The 17,638-nt window shown below is 40.9% G+C and overlaps 1 protein-coding gene across 1 annotated transcript in view; it reads right to left on the bottom strand.

Moving 5' to 3' along the window:
• Positions 1-438: 438 nt before the first annotated feature.
• LOC134190606 (cytoplasmic dynein 1 heavy chain 1-like) overlaps positions 439-17,638 on the bottom strand; it is a 69,759-nt gene continuing 52,559 nt past the window's right edge. Inside the window, exons 34-60 of the mRNA XM_062659061.1 lie at positions 16,238-17,341; positions 14,783-14,967; positions 14,319-14,535; positions 14,108-14,258; positions 13,786-13,873; positions 13,564-13,729; positions 13,375-13,509; positions 13,212-13,306; positions 13,051-13,153; positions 10,817-10,888; positions 10,688-10,763; positions 10,463-10,623; positions 8,822-8,933; positions 8,706-8,766; positions 7,501-7,624; positions 7,321-7,434; positions 7,094-7,264; positions 5,958-6,059; positions 5,755-5,873; positions 4,704-4,807; positions 4,562-4,640; positions 4,412-4,499; positions 4,162-4,354; positions 3,957-4,096; positions 3,722-3,896; positions 838-934; positions 439-781 (exon numbers count right to left, since the gene is read on the bottom strand). Of these exons, the coding sequence (XP_062515045.1) occupies positions 601-781; positions 838-934; positions 3,722-3,896; positions 3,957-4,096; positions 4,162-4,354; positions 4,412-4,499; positions 4,562-4,640; positions 4,704-4,807; positions 5,755-5,873; positions 5,958-6,059; positions 7,094-7,264; positions 7,321-7,434; positions 7,501-7,624; positions 8,706-8,766; positions 8,822-8,933; positions 10,463-10,623; positions 10,688-10,763; positions 10,817-10,888; positions 13,051-13,153; positions 13,212-13,306; positions 13,375-13,509; positions 13,564-13,729; positions 13,786-13,873; positions 14,108-14,258; positions 14,319-14,535; positions 14,783-14,967; positions 16,238-17,341 (4,413 nt within the window). The 3' untranslated portion in view covers positions 439-600. The remainder of the gene's footprint in view (positions 782-837; positions 935-3,721; positions 3,897-3,956; positions 4,097-4,161; positions 4,355-4,411; positions 4,500-4,561; positions 4,641-4,703; positions 4,808-5,754; positions 5,874-5,957; positions 6,060-7,093; positions 7,265-7,320; positions 7,435-7,500; positions 7,625-8,705; positions 8,767-8,821; positions 8,934-10,462; positions 10,624-10,687; positions 10,764-10,816; positions 10,889-13,050; positions 13,154-13,211; positions 13,307-13,374; positions 13,510-13,563; positions 13,730-13,785; positions 13,874-14,107; positions 14,259-14,318; positions 14,536-14,782; positions 14,968-16,237; positions 17,342-17,638) is intronic.

Here is a 17,638-nt window from a genome sequence, read left to right as displayed (position 1 = left end):
GATAAACACTACATTGCTTCTAGAGCTTGAGTAGAACTCTAGAAGCGACCACACTACTATAGCTCCGCGAGAAGCTACTCCACAAAGAGAACCATTTCGCCGGCCGTTTCCCAGGGTGGCAACTCTTGAGTATATACGCATCCATGCAAGTGTACGGAATCCCTGAAATAAATTAAAGTACCATTCTAAGACCAAACCGTACATGTTCAGTATACGTAAGTAGGTGAGATCCTAGAAGGCGGCGGAAAACCCCAAAGAGAAACATTATACACACTAAAATAAAGGTTTTTAAGTTTTAACACTAAATTATAACTAAAAAGAATAGAGTTAAACATACTGTACGTACTATGTATTTTATCTAATGTGAATCTCATGGCGACGTCCAAAAACGAGCACTGAAACAATCTGGAATTGTATGGAAACAACACACTGAACAAATGCTCTTCTGCTTTTCCTTCTCTCACAAAGTACAACACTGATCCATCCTCCTGGCACACGCAAGTACACAAATAACAACACAAAACAAAGCAACCATGTGATTACAATGAAGTCAACAATTACACTACAAACATCAGTCATAGCATTTCTATGCACATTTCTTCAACCCAGAGAAGAGCAAAGTATGCCAACACCTCGCTCATAAAAGCTATGAGCAGCTTCTCCTGTGGTAGTCCTGGCTGTTTTAAAGTCCAGTGTAAACAGTAGTTCCGCTCGCGTTCGGTTGAGATAAACAGGCAAAGTAACAACATCAGCAGATACCTTCTTGCTAACAGAGTCAATCCTGCAAGCAATTTCATTAACTCAATTTGACTTCAAACAGAAGAGAAAGTAAATCACCTGATCCACTTCAGGTTAGTCAGTGGAAGATCAGTACTGATTGTATCTGTCAATTCCAGTCTGTTTTGAGAACATATGGCACCTTCCACTTTCAAACCTAAAACATATCAATCTTGACAACCCATTTGTTAAGCTTACTTGGTATAAGAATGCCTGTGTTTGTAGTCTCTTTGTGTCTGTCTGTTCATATATAAGATTACAAGAAGACAACGCCAAAGCTATCAAATTTCAATTTCATGCCTTTGTCTGCTGTGTGTTGAAACCAAAACTTCTGCACTATCAACAGTCCTTCTATCTTTTAACCAATTTAAAAACTTTTGAATAAATTTGGTCCATACCATGCCCCACATATAAATGAAATAAATGCATGATTAATTTCTGTCTCACATATGTAAAAGGACAGTTCACCTCTTGGGGCAACCAGAAAAAAAACTACAGAGTACACTACGATTATCTGGACAAATTCCGTGTCCCCGACTTTTTGCATTCCCAGATAATGCATTCCTGGATAAAGGCACTACATATGTACTTTTACGTTCTGTTATGTATTCGCTCATTTGTGATAGGCTGTACCTACAGCGTATTAGTACAAAGTGAATATAATACATAGGCAGCTGTTGATGACTCTTCTAGTGACATAGAGTGGGGTCTTGCACAGTGGAAAAAATTAGTTGATAACCTGATCAACTTTGATTATCCAGACACTCGATTATCCCGACTTCTAACATGTCTCCAGAAGTCCAGATAATCGAGGTGTACTGTAAGACATAAGACAGCTAACAAACTACAAACTACACAAGCTACAGACAACACAAACTACAATATATCTACACCATTCTTATGTGCAACTTTTATCTAGAGTTAATATAAAATAGACCTCTCACTAAATAATTAGCCGACTGTCCTGCTATTTGTAAATATTTCAGCTTCATGTCCTTAGCCCTTCTCATAGCTTCTTGGAAACCATCCTTTTTAGTCAATCATGAATGGATTCATACTCCTCATCCCAAGCCTAACATCCTTTCAAAATGCTTGATTAGCCATGTATGATCCATCAGATGCTAGTACCGGAGAAAGATTCATGTCCATAATTTTTAACCATACTTTGTAGGAGCTACACACCACCCAATTCGTCCCAGAACTGCATTAATGCTCCAAAGAATTTTCTGATTCTGGCCTCTACCATATGTCTATCACCGTTCGCGACTTTCAAAAGGTCTAAGGTACTACACACTGATGCCCTACAAGTAATGCTTGACACTGTTCCTATTTTGCATTCTTTACATTGCATGTTGATTAGCCGGCAATAGAACCCTCATAAACTATGGAAGCAACATGCAAGTGTGTTTAACACACAACTCACCGGGTGCAAGACATTTAGTCGCCAAAATTTAGTCAAGGGACATGTAGTCGCGTAACTTTAGTCCCCAGTACACTTATACCCGGTTTACACGAGTACACATAGCGAGCTGAGCCAAGCCGAGCCGTGCCAGCCCAGTATTCCAGCCGGTGTTTACACCACACTCCATAGAAGGAAGCCAATGCGTGTCAATAACTTGCGTTAGCTCACGTTTGCAACGGACAGAAGCCAAGCTGCTACCGTTTTATCTCTATGGCTTTACAACAGTCATATCCAGAATGCGTAGGACATATACGAGACATCATAGGTCTATGGCCAGGTGACTGTCGAATGCAACAACGGAGTTCAAAAGCTAAACTTCTTGCTCATCTTCGCCGCTCCCTAATTGGATCAGACACAAAGTCTCCGTCTCGCTCCTCGCTATTTGTGCCATTTTCGCGCGAAAGTATGACGCAATGGAAAGAGGTCTGGCTACACGAGACTGCCAAATGAGTATGCGCAGCCCGTTTTCCAGCACGCTATGCGTTTACACGATGTACTTGACTCAAGCCAGCCCGGGATGGCAGGCGCTGGCCTGGCTAGAAATAACAAGTTGAGCTGGCACGGCTCGGCCCGCGTTTACCATAGAAACCGAGCTAGCACAGGCTGGCCCGCTTGCAAGTGCTCGTGTAAACGGGGTATTAGTCACCGTACTATTAGTCGCCACATAATTCAACAATGTGTCTATACATACCTGTCAAATATATGATATATGTGATTAGTGTCAACACTTTATGTCTTCAAAAGACTACTAAAACAGTAAAATTACAGTATCAAAGTATGTGAAAATCACATCATCTTTCAGAATCTACGGTCAGACGAGAACTTGACGAAATCATACACAAAACCGTTATGGCACAACTTTGTACCATCTTTAGAGTTTACCACGGTTTTGGGAACAGTTGCCATTATCACAAATAGACCCGCAGAAATGACACAACCAACAGCAACAGAGGCATCTAAACACTCCTTGCCTGATACCTTCCTATCGGTGTTCTTTGACTTGAATATTATAATATTATGTGCAAGTGTTGACAGGTATTTGACAAGTGTGTGTTTTAATTAATTAAGTCTTGAAACTTGTGTCTTCGTGTGTTAGACAACTGCCTCCTTTGCAATCATGGTAAATGTAAGCAACTGGCGACTAATGGTATGGCAACTAAGTGTACTGGCGACCAAGTGTACTGGCGACTAACTTTCCGCAACTAAATGTCCTGTGACTAAATTTCGTCGACTAAGTGACCTAGACCCCAACTCACCATATTTCACAAAGGAGTCAGTAGCTGAAGACACTTGCTCTCTGTTATTTTGTTTGTGCCAAGGCCAAATGCACACAGGATGTGTTGCTATGATTGACAGCTATCCCTACATATTTGTTAGTCAGTCCTTCCTGTTTACCTGCCTTTTCAGAAATTTGCTTCTTTTGATTTCCACAATACAGTTGTTTTAAAATCATTATTATGACTGTCCACTACAATGTCTCACCTACAACTGCAAAGCTCCTGTCATCAATTTGAAGTGATGGCCCACTTGGGTCACTGACTTCTACTTCAAGCTGCAACTCTTCTAATGACCAATTGTTAGCTTGAGCAACATACTGGCGTGATGCAGTAATAAAAGCTTCTGGAATAAACAAGCCACCCAACCATACATGAATACGCTAAAGAGCAAACCAAACTTGTGAAATTTACAGTAATATAACTAAGAGTAAGTAAACAACCTTCAGCTCACTAACACCAAGAGAAGCAGCGTTGACAACTTTCTGCAATTGCTTAACTCTTTCACTGAAATCCACAACCCACTGGATAACAACCAGATCAGCAGGAATGTTGTATCGACGCCATGATTTGGGAATAATACCTAACAAACCAGACATGGCATAATTGTCCACAATCATAATAGACACATCAAGTATGCTACTGTACCCTTGGCGAGGTCATTGATCAGAGAACGCAACTCATTGGTTTGCTTGCGTGTTCCGTCACAACATTGAACAACAGCAGAGAGCCCTTCTCTCGCATCCTTCAGCAGTCTTAAGCCATTGTTAACTTCTCTTTCGTAGAAACGAAAGAGAGGATCTTTGATGTTGTCACTTGTTCTCTTCAAAGGCTCCAAAGACTAAACATACAACAACAACTAAGTAACACAAAAAACTACAAATACTAACAGACATACCTCTGGAAGTAGAGACAGCCACTGCGCTGCAGTTGTTGACAGAGTTCGCATCCAACCAGGACGACCATCAGAATCTCTAGCCACCTCACTGTCACGACGACATAAATTCATTGACAATATTCATCAAGAATACCGCAATAACCTACTGACCTATCACCAGCACTGTATTCCAAATCATCTTCCAAGTCTAGATTTTCCATTCTCAACAGCTTCATCACCATGTCATTTCCTTCAGTCAACAAACTCCATATTAGAGCACTGTGCACTGAATACCAGCTACAGTAAGGTTCACCTCGTGCTGTCAGGAGAACTTTTTCTGCATTGTTTGGAAGTCCCAACCAAGATGGTGTCTGAGTGTCTGGTAATTGAGATATCCAGTCCATAAACTGTTCGCGTCTGCAACAGGTGTGATAGTTACTGAAACTAACTAATCATCAAATCCAGAAATATCATAAACACAGTTACATACAACAAATGTCAGTTAGCCACCATGCAAACTGCACAAACTACTCCACGCAACATGATCTACTGAAATAATTCTAATTCTAGTGTGATACTGTACCAAAAGTCTTGCATGCCAATGTTCTGTAGTGCAATGAGAGAAAAAATGGAAAGATATAATTTCCTCTTCACACTCCAGAATGTCTGGCGTGCGAGACTAGTGTGATCTGTGATGCGTTGATGTAAGTGTGTTATCTCTAGTACTTCCACTAGCAAACCCACCAGCTACTTTTGTCTTGTCGTCTGTTTCTGCACAGGATAGAAAAGAAATCATACTAGACCCATCACCATGTGAGCGTGGACCGTTTTGGTTCTGGTTCATCAGGTGGCTGAAAGTAACCAGTCTATCCAGCTTCTTGCTGACATTGTGTATTCCCTGGTAGACTCCAATGCTCCTAGCTATCACATCGTCTCTAGCATTCCTGTCCTTTAAGTATTAGGAATGCCATTGCCCTAGCGCCCAACCGAATAAGTCCTTCCAAGTACAATGAACTGCATCTTGCTACCACAGAGTTTTGATCACTCGTAATTGCTGTCATCTTAACTGCATTGACAGAAAGGCTCTCTTCTTCCTCTTCCATACACCAAAAATAGTAAGCTGCTTTTCATCACCGCACTGACAAGTAAATCCTGCATATGAGCAATATTCGAATGATTTCTCATTCAAACAGCCTGTTGACCCACCCATCCACTTTCGAACATTGATGTGATTGTTCAAATTAAAATCATTCGATAATTACAAACAGCCCCTTAGTGGTTGACAATTTGTCACCAGCATAAATTGACAATTGCCACTTCATTAAAAGTGTAACAAGGAGTATATCTTTGCTCCAACTACTGACCTTGATCCATCTGGAATAGTAATAGTCTTTGATGTTTCATCTACACTGCGCACCAGTGGAAAATCATGATCAAAACTCTCAACAGTAAACAGACGATGCACAAATGATGTCAATAAACGCTGCAAAAACAGTTCAAAGTCAGAGACCACACATTGCACAAGTGCATGTGCCCGCACACTTATAAGTGTGCACACACAACTTACTTGATCAAAGTCGTTGTCAATACGACCACCATAAATACATTGAGAAAGCAACATCCTAAAAGCATCCCATGGAACTTTGTTTGGAGGTAAGTTGGCACGACCCTATATAAACAATGACATGATAAGCCTACAGCATTTATGCAAAAGTTTTACAACTCATATAATGCATATTGGTTCACATCTATTGATTCACATCTCCACTTTCTATAAAGAAACCATTTCACAACTTAAATTAGTTGTGTGAATGTTGTACGTCAACGTACTAGTACACTCATTACTAGCACAGCTTCTAAACACACTATTGCACGCAATCCATTGTCTGCACGTCCTGTCAAAAACAACCTAGTAACTAATACCACATTTACACGAGACTTTGTAAGTGTGCCAGTACGGTATGGCACAGTTTGGCTCGGTTTCACTTCATCGTGTGAATGCCGGCCAAACCGAACCGAACCAAACCATGCTGAGTTGGCCCACCTCAAGTTGCCATGCTAGCACGACTTGGTTCGGTTCGGTTCGGTTCGGTTGTTTACGTTGACGTCTATTCTCGGAACTTCTCCTCGATATTTTTGCAGACTGTTTTAGTGCCAGCAAGAAGTAAGCGCGGACAGCTTGTTCCATGATGATGTCTGTATCTAGCGTGAGCACCAAGAGACACGCCTACTAAAACTCGGCTGACTCGCTTTGTCAGAACGTTGTGTGAACAAGGGCTGGCTCGCTTCATTAGCCCAGGCTGGTTTGGCTCGGCTCGGCTCAGTTTGGAGCTGTGCTCGTGTGAATGGGGTATAACTGTCTGACAGTTTGAAATGCTAGACTACTTTCACACACGAGCCTATAACGAGAGATTTCCTGTCATTACACGCTGCTGTTTCACATTAATCTGCCATGTCATCTTCTTGACTTCAACACACATACCGGCGTTACATAAACTAACTAATGTTACACTAACAGTGTGCCAGACTTGTACAGCATAGAAACAATAGCTGACTGCAGCATGTGAACAAATACAAAAAACTGGCTAATCTAGCAAATATTATGCAATGTGTGGAAATTAAGTATTGCATCCCAATTATGATTACTAGGTCTTCCTTCATCTTCGAAGAAAGATTAGTTACCATATGCATGTAAGTACTTACTTGTGCCACATTTTCAATCCACGTATCCAGTGTGTCACATCCCATTTTAAGATCCGGTTCATTGAACTCATATTTCTTCGACCAACCAAGAGGGACATACCGCAACCTCTCTTGCACAATAGCATGAAGCCATGCCAACAAGAAATATAAACGAGCTCTCTCCTTTGGTTCCTATAACACAAGTACCTTCTTACAAGCACAACCCCATCACAGTCCAGTGTACATACCTTGTTCATTCGAGCAGGTGATACAGAGCTAAATGTGCGAATTAAGTTGGCCTTAATGCCAGGAGGTGGCTCAAATACCAAAATACGCGATGTTCTCAACAAATTGATAGGAACCTATGACAAAGCTCAATTTCATAGAACTCGAGTTTACTGATAACATCATGCAGCTCCAGCAATCACCTTTGGATTGATTTCAAGAGTCAGGAAAAGCCTAAAGCTGGGATGTGGCGTAAGGCTGTGTAACTTCTTCTCAAGTTGTACAAGCCATTGAGGAGCCAAATGAACATTCTTCAACATCACCCATCTGAGAAGCAAGCAGCCATTAAGTTATCTGTGCATGCAGCCATAGTAAAATTTGACAAATAGACATTTCTGCACACCAAACACTAAGTGATTAATTAATATGTACATGAATACATGCAAGCCCGCAGTGCACCTACCATAAACACAATGCAAGCAGACGTAGCCGGGTAGGCAAACAGGCAGGTTGCCAACATGTGCATGAACCAGTACGAGTGCACATGTGCATACAAATACACACAAACACACACACACACACACACACACACACACACACACACACACGCACACACACACAAATGAACTTGAGGTCAGTTGCGGAGATAGCTCCCCTGCCTCTAGAGACAGGGCCTCCATGCGCTAAGTGGAGTCTTGGGGCCAGCGCTACAATCCACCTGGAGCTTAGCCAGAGTCATCCAGGGGCACTGACAATGGCGCAGCTCTGAGACTGGACACCAAGGCCCACACGTACCCGTCTGCTGCATGATGTTGCTGCCAAGCCAGCGGTCTTGTCCACCCCAGTCAATGACCAGGTACTCATTTATACTCCTGAGTCGAGAGAAGCAAGTGTGGGTGAGTTTCTTGCACAAGAAAACTGTGAGTGTCGCCTCCACCAGAATCGAACCTTCAACCCTCATCACGAAATACAAGATCCCGGATGTCATCACCAACGCTCTACCATCTGCTCCACCGCTCCCCCCCCCACACAATTCTACAAATTAGCCTCCACCCGGCATCCGAGCGCATGTGGTAGGCAGTGGAAATCAAACCCGCCCTGCCCTGACTTTACTTCCCATTTAGCATGATGCAACTTGCCCCGCCCCGATTCTACTTCCCATTTAATAGCATGATGCAAAACAAGGCCCACCCGAGTCGAGTCCCTGAGAGGGATCCCCCGCATGTCAAGCGTGAAGCTAGTGGAAATAGCACTTGTCCGGCAGTGTCAGCGTGCCGATCCGTCTATCCGTCCCACCGCACTGCATGCATACAGATAGTCTACGTCCCATCTCCGGACATGATGCTACTTCCGTGTACCGACGAAACGGGACAAAATGGCGCTTAGCGCAATCATATATAGATATTACCTGCCAGACTTGGATGATGCCATAATCGCTTTATCTGCTTCACTAAAACCTTCAGCGGAACCTGCAAATAATATAAGCTAAATTTATTGCAATCAAATTCTATCACATAGTCAAACCAATTGCAATGGATGTCAGGTATTTCCCTTGCTGAGTGGCCAGATCATCAACTCGATCACTGGCATCGAAACCAGGAACAGAACAAAGCAAGATAGGTATGCTGCATTTCACCTAACCCAAGCAACAAATTTAACAAAACAAATTATAGCATATAGTATACAGCACCTATCCATTGAAGCGTATTGCCTCATTGCAAAAACCTATACTCAGACTAATGACTTGTTGAACTGTCATAATATCATTTAATCAATAACATCAATAAAACATAGCATTGTTCAGAAAGCATATAAAGTCATGTAAAACATCCCAATATAACCCACATGCAGTAATTTCTGTCAATGGTCATGGTTCACATGTTTAATATACTCTAACCACCAAAGTCCATCTCAATAAAGATCGCACCACTAGTAGTTTACACATCATTACTATACGTGCACTAATCATGTAGTCTAGCAAGTAACAAAATGTCTGGTCACTATTGTTACTAGAAGTTTGAGGACAGTGCTAGAATGTTGATGCCCCAATCAGTGTGCATAATTTGTATGATTACTACAGTACGATCACTTGAGCTCTAAAGCTCTCAAATTCCATTTGTCCACAAAAATTTAGCAGTACAGTGAAAAGACATTTACTTTCTTCTGTGCCGAATGTCAGGCCACAAGAAAGTATAGATCATGCAGAACATAGCTAAATCATCTAGTAATTCGATTTGTACTAATTCACATCACACACACAACACACACACACACACACACACACACACACACACACACACACACACACACACTTCCTTCCTTTCCCTTCCTTCTACGCTACTCAGTTATGAGCTAACAACTCCTGAACAATGTTTACATAAATAGACAAAAAAGAAACTGTCAGGTTGTCCAATCTTGACGTTGATGAACTAGGTCAGAGAAGCAAGTTCAGCTTTACGTCAATATGTACTGGTAACTGGTACACAAAGAGCACCTCAAAGATTGTTTTATAGATTTCAGAACATTGCTGTGAGTTCAAACACAAACCCTGACAACCGGTTGAGACATTGTTACAGAAGAATTTGGGCAAGATGAAATTATAGTGAATGCCCAGACGTCCAGTCTGTACGCTCACTCTGGCAAAACACGAGTTCCCACTGATGGACCGTTCAAAACGAGATGATCATAGTGTCGAGATTCACAGGTTTAGGGTAGCCTTCCAGGTCTGTTTCCAACAAGATATTTCAAATCTTACGCTGTAAACGGCCAAACACAGGATTGTGTCAATGAACTGATGATTGAGCTACAAGAAGTAACTCTTGTGTAGATTGCTGACAACTTACAAATCACTGTAGCTACTGTCGTTCTTCACAATAGGCTGGCAATCAGAGCTTACAAACCTCTGGGTGCTGCCGTCCACACACACACACACACACACACACACACACACACACACACGCACACACACACACACACACACACACACACACACACACACACACACACATTCTGTTTTAGATTGATCATAGATAAAGCTGTTCTGTAGGTTAGAAATTGAATTATTTAATTGCACACATAATGTCAGTCAGGTATAAAAAACAACCATTATTAATCAATAAATGTAGACTAAGAGCATACTTGCTTGCTACACGCATTGATTCATACCTCATTCTCAACAATAGTGTTTAGATCCAGCTCTTGTTCTGGTTCGTGTACAAATTGCTCACCCATCACCATTCCAACAAATAGTGCTGTCACAGCTAACAGCCGATCAGGACGCAAGGCCTGCACAACTAGCAGCTGGTACATAGTCTTCTTGACAGAACCTGAACACAAATAGTAGATCAAGACACACAATTCACAACTAGAAATGTAAACTGAGTTGCTCACTGAGTGGCTTGTCTGTAGACCACACCTCAGGAACACTGTTCTCTGCTGTGACTGATTCCAGCCATGCTAAATGCTCCTAAACAAACTGCAATAAATAAATTGCCAATTCAAATTGCTACTTTCCAAAACCTGGCTTGAAATTAAACGATTCTTCAACTGTCCAAACACAGGTAATCTAGAAAGCCTCTCAACTGCCAGAGCCTACATAAATGTTACCCAACATTTCAGCAATGATAAGCAAATGCACGTACTTCAACAAGACCAACCATATAACTCTGTATAGATAAAATAATGTAACAGAAATAACACACAACAATGTATGTTATTGCATGCCAACTTAGGGTTAGAACACGGTATATATTTAAAGAGAGAGACCTACACTCAATACAGAGACATATTAAGAAATTCACAGATGAGAGATATCTCAAACATATAAAACTGGCCATACAGAAACTAATACTAGTACAGTAGTATCTAAAGTGTTCCTTCAATCCAGTTTTCCTCTTTGAGCCTCGTCTAGTCGTTGCCATTGATGACTTTGTAAACCAACAAATTGACTATTTATACACAAGGATAGCAGCTACATGCTAAGTAGCTCTCATAATTACTGTTGCTTCAAATGAGTGATTAGTTACAACACTGCATACGCAATATAGCAAAAATTATGGTATTTCCATGCATTTAGCTGCATGCCGGTTTGGACTGGAGGTTACCAGGGTGCCGGTACACCCCAAGCTATGCCTGAAAAAGAGAGACGATTTGACCTTCCTATATACTGGACCTATATGTATATGCTGCATCCGTTCTTAGACATCGATTGAACTAACATACATAAACACTAATTAAGACGTATACTTTTCTCATCTAGATGTAGTATATACTGTAATTACTGTATAAGATGAAATATTGGCGGATTGGTGGACTTTTAGAGAGCGCCACTATAAAAATCTGCCATCAATTTGGCCACCAGGATATGCTGACGTCATCACCCACGTGAATCAAGCATTATGTGATGTGGTGCGGATGAGGTTACAAGATGGTAACCACTGCTTGCCGTCTGTTGTGCCTACCTTGTCAAACAAGGAGGCTAAACATGAGAATGAGGCCGTGCAGCTATCGATGACGTATAGGTGAAGTCATGCGGGTTACATTCCATAATCGCAAACTTCTCCATGAAGCAGCCACTTACTTTAACTACGTAGTGTGTGGGGAATATCGTACATATCAATTATCCAACAATGTCTAACCGCCAAAATTAATTCCTGACAATGTTCCATCTTATACGGTAACACTATAATGTTTGATTATCTCTGTTTTCATATTCTCCTCTTCTTCACTGTCTTCTTTCTCTTCCTCATCTGTCAGCCCCGTGTGTTCTTCTGCTTGTCCAAATGCAATCATGTACGCATTGATGAGGCACTTCACATTTCCTGGTGAATTTAATTTGTAATACACAAAGCTCATCATACTGACGTAGTACCGCTAGCATTTTAGCGATTGTGTATGACTTTCTGCGAAGATCCATTCTCGCTACATTTTGGCTGTTTGACTTCTCTCTCTCTTCTAGCTGGGCATTGGGAGAAGCTGCATTCTCTACGTCAACGTCTGCCACTGAATCGAATTACGGTGCAATTGTAGTAGAATTATCATGCATGTGTAGTTGCTTCCTTACCATTACCGGCACTCCCTCGTGCTATATATACCAGAATGTTGGTATCGTTACCAACTCCGACAAGCAAGTTTCTGGTAATTCTAGCTTATACCAGCATGCAGCTAAATGCATGAAAATACGGTAAAAGCCAATACTATATACTAGAAAATCAGCACAGACTAAAGTCTAGCCATTTGCTGTTCATTAAAACATGCAAGTACGAGACTTCACTATGCAGACAGTTGATTCTGCTGCTTCGGGACTGTACACACAGACAGTGAAATGCAATTAATCCCTTTGTTTTTGCATCCACACCCACAACCACTTCAAAACCTCAGAGCATATTTCTTTGCTTACTACCTTCATACTAAGTCTACCAGTTTGAAGAGCATATGTTTCAAAACCTTCATGTCAAAAAGTTGAATGCAATACTTTGCTCTGGCTCTGAATGATCAGAAAAGTTATGTCTAATGATAGAACAAATACTCTTCACTAACTTCTAACATTATAACAAAGCTTGTATAATAACAACAGTAAAGCTTCCATTAATTAACATACGCTCAATGGAATGTCTATTTAATTAAGCTAACAGCATAAACAAGACAAACCAAATTGAAATATGAGATGCAATAACGATAAATAAAATAAAACTGTCATACTTTCAAACTAACTTATATTAGTTACATCAAGTCATATACAAGAAATAACTGACCTGATCACGAGAAAGACCAGAAATATCTTCAACATCCTTTGTTCTCACGGCAGACTCGCTTCCTCTCAGAAAATGTTCAAACTCATCAGACAGATCATCACCACTAAATTCAGTAAATTCCAGTACATCACCTATCAATTTGATACAAAGTCCTTCCTTACCTGCTAGTCACCCTAAGGTAGATCCTTGTAAGAAGCATTGCAAGAGTAAGACGATCATAATGAAGCATTCCTCTTGCCACACGACTATAGACCAGCTAACACAATCCAACAAGTGCAACCACTCTAAATTAATAAACTTCAAGATAATCAGCACATGCATTACCTGAAACAGATGGTTAACAATTATTGGCAAGCGCTTCTGGTGGTCAGTGACACCATGCAGTGTTTTGTTCTTGTACAGAGTGCAAAGAAACATGTCGAGAAAAAAATGGAGTGAAAACTGGTAAAGAAAGTAAACCTACAACACAAGCACATGCCACTGTATCAGTAAGCCCACTATCACAGCCAAAACCTGGTTGAGAGACTCAAGTGTAAAGTATACAAAGCTGCAGGCCTGAGCAAGTGGACGATACTGAGCAGACACAGCCTCAACTTCCATCATCACAATGTCAGTCTCTTCAACCTTCTTTGTCACATCTGCAGCTTCTTTCTTTAAAGTTTCCAATTGAGTAAAAATGCTATATGAAAAGCAGTTATTGATTTAACAGTCTATAGCAGTCAGTTGTGTTCATACTCATCGTTGTCCAGAATGTTTCCCTTGGCATCATTCAGTGCCTGTAAAAGTGACTGCTCCAAATGACGAAGGCGAACACGAAACTCACCTGTAAGTACAAACAATACAGTTACCACTATACTAGGGTTAGAGTTTGCTGATCAATACAGTACTTATACCAATGCTTTACAGAACTCACTCCGCTTGGAATTCAGCAAGCAAGCAAGCAGCCACACACACAAACAAGCAAGCAAGAACATAATAAATTTTTCAATGTAAACAGGAAACTATTCAATGTCAACAACCATAATCCACTGCAGCAACAACTGCTTATAATGCTAACCTTGCAATTTCAACAAATCAGACCGTTTCTCATCGACATCTGGTCGTTCAGCTCTCAAAACTTGGTTGAGACATTGACTCTGCAAACTACTAGGAGTAACAGTAAAGTTCACAAACGTGACACGTGAACACAAATCAGGAGGAAACTCAACCTATCCAAAACGCAATCTCTCACAGACTTCAACACAAATGCATAAGTTTAGGCAACTCACAGAAGGATCTCTTGTTGACAAAAAAATCATAAATGATGGTGACAAATCTATGTCCTGATCTCCAAGAGTGACCAATACCCGACCACCCGTGCGTCGCACTTCTCGATTTAACACTGGGTTTAGAATAGGGTCATAGTTCTCAACATCTTGGACCATCAAAGGATTGCCAAAACGAAGTGCACTTTCTAAATTTTTCCTGAATGAATCATCCAAAAAGCTAACAAGAAGCAGTATAGTTAGACAAACAAATTGTCAGCAAACTTACAATAGACACAGCAACTAAAATAGAACAAACATTCACCTAATATGCAATCATCAAAACTTGAGTAAACTGCCCAAAATAAATGCTCTGCATACATCCATGAAACAGGATAAACACTACGTACAGTATATTCTGTCTGTCTGTATGTCTACCAACAATGAACTTCGACGACTCTAGTCAAGTGAATGACTCCAAAACTGACCTTGTCCTGTTGATTTTCTTTTCTCTGTACTCATTCATTATGAAGTCAGTTGCCTGTCCAGATGGATCAATAACAAGTGGATATCGATTGAATCTTTTCAAGATAATAGCATTCTCTGTGCAAAGATCATCTTTTGGCAAGGCATTAGCCTGCCACCTCAAACGCTCATCAGCATTAGACAAATACTACAAAATACACAATCACTTAGTATAATTAGTTTTAGGGCTCATAATGTCAAGCATTCATTTCTGTAAATACAGTACGATGTCCTCCACTAGAAATTCTCTGTGCACTAAAGCATGACCTACTCTATATGCTTTTAGTAAGCTGCTTTGTCACTTCAAATTGTAAGACTCAAACTATACTTAAGTAGAGAAAGTAATACTTGGCAGTGTGGGAATTGCAGCAAATGTTATGTAGATATAGGAGGAACCTAGGAAAGGCATCAAGTAAGGTATACAGATTACATTACACATCACAACAAAAGCACGTTCAGAGGTCAACCGTGTACTCATTGAAATATGGCATGAAAAAAGGACATCGAAAAGCGAAGAAGCCTTTTGTTTCTGAAACAGAAGATGACGCTTGTAATGATTAGAATTGATGTCACAGCGTGTGTGGAGTCACAGGTGCCTTTCAAACAGCGGCTGGGCAAAGTGTTACAAGTGCAGAATGGCTTTGATTGAGCCTTAGACTTTTTTACCTGAGCGCAATTATGTAGACGGTGTAGCTAGTACTGTATTACATAAGTTGTTTACACCCTGCACAGTGTGTAGACTCGTGACCATGGCAATATACTGCCCCTTCGTCATCCCCGGATACTCAATCCTCCAGCGCAGCTCATGACGCATCTAAAGTCATGCCAAAACTGAGCACACTGGACTGCTACCTAAAGTTGACGTGGACGTAGGACTAGAGAACAACAAGAAGGGACATGTCTGCCTATTTAGGTCTCTCAAAGAGAATGTCTACGCTTTCTTGACTTGAACCTTGTGCGTGTTTCTCATCATCATAGACTAATAGACTGAAGGCTGACGCTAATTACCATTTAGTTTTATTGCACTAGCTTCATCTTCTGTGAAAGAAGGTCAAATCTGCTGAGAGAAAACGGTCTCTAGCATCCTACTTTCATTACAAAGAGCTCTTCTAAGGCCTTAAAACCAAGATCCCTCTATAGTTACCATTCCCGTTTAGTTTTCGTGTACTTTACTGGCAAGATAACTGAGATACACAGGCAATTCATTTGCTGTAGGCGGAACCTAGTGCCAGTAACATATGAGCCTGGCGTATGCTCTGTACCTAACCGGCGTTTTCTCTTCTACCAAAGCGACTGTTTTAGAGAAGTAGCTCAACAGCACAAAGTTTCACGATAAAACCTACAAAACCAGGTTGTATTTCCGTTGAAGTTCCCCTTTAAAACAAACATTATATAAGCAATATCAGAAAACAACAAACCTCAGTAAGTGCCAAGTCTGCCTTAAACTTTATGTTGCTTTGCTGAAGCTGTGACTTCCATCGTGTAAGCAAACTGTGTCGAAATTGCTGATCAAAGTATCCACCATAAGCCATGAATGCCGATGACAGTAAGACATCTCCAACAATTGTTGACATCTGCGTTTTGAACTGTTCACTGCCTTCTTCCCATCGTCGTCTCTCACTAGCCAAACTGTTAAGCAAGGCTCTGCTACGATTCACTTTTGCTTCTACATGGGCAAGATCCTGTTTAATAGCCTGTGCTTCACTGATAAGGATAGCATACTCTTCCTTGTACTTCGCAATACTCTTCTCTAACTCTGAAATCATCAAATCCACTTCTTCACCCTTATGTCTAGTCAACGTAGCTTCATCTTCAAGGTTTTGCAACTCATTGCGAAGAGGATCAACTCGCTTCAACATATCTGCGTAACTTATTTGAGCAATAGCCCATTTTGCAAGAGGACCGCAAGCCTTGCTAGAATGATTCACAGTCTCAAAGTTATAATCTGGGTCAGACAGGTACTGCTTGTTCATTCGTGACCTCATGTCATCAGTAATGTCCTCGGTGCTAAAGTTGACAACAGAAGAAATAAAAGTATCCTTCATAATTGTACTTCTAATTGTCTTCCAGTCGCTGGTGGGCTCTCTCAAAAGAAGACAGACTGACTCAAGAGTTAGCTTGACCATTCGAGGAGGATTTCCCATTGTTCTCATTTCAACTAGATGCTGTTTTTTGATTGCCTTTACAGAATTCTTGGCATCTTCCACAGCAGGCTCAACTTTAGCCAAGTCATCTAATACTACCTTCTTTTTCTCTTCTATCAGCTTTGTCTTGACCTTCAATTGCTCTTGGATTTCTTGAGAAGTGGCTTTCTTACGTTCAGCCTCTTGCTGATCCTTCACCATTTGCTTCAGTTTCTGATTGGCTAGTGTATTCTTTTCCTCCAGTTCCTGCTTCTTCACAGAAAGACTCTTTTGTAAATCCTCCACATTGTCAACTGTCTCACGAATCTTCTGCAAACCAACATTCAAATGAAGTTGCTGTTCTTCGAGATCAGCCCTCTTTTCATGAAACAACTTTACCTGCACACATAACACAAAGCAAGTTTCAATTACTCTAATAATGAATAGAGAAGCACTATACAGTGCTCAACCCTTGGCTGGTGTATATGCACACCACATGGCGCTAAGACATGTGTACAGTGTATGTAAGGCAGCTGAGGATCAAGAGGCACAAATGCTAATAAATTTGACACCATTGAAAATCCCCTCACGTGATGGTTACGCCTACCTCATTTATACAGCTATCCATCTAACTGCAATCATTTAGGTTGTCGTAATGAGGTGACCACAGAGCTGCCAGAGCCAAAACCAAACATT

The sequence above is a fragment of the Corticium candelabrum genome, chromosome 15 (assembly GCF_963422355.1).
Source record: "Corticium candelabrum chromosome 15, ooCorCand1.1, whole genome shotgun sequence".
Lineage (NCBI taxonomy): Eukaryota > Metazoa > Porifera > Homoscleromorpha > Homosclerophorida > Plakinidae > Corticium > Corticium candelabrum.
This window is presented reverse-complemented; position numbering and strand designations above follow the sequence as displayed.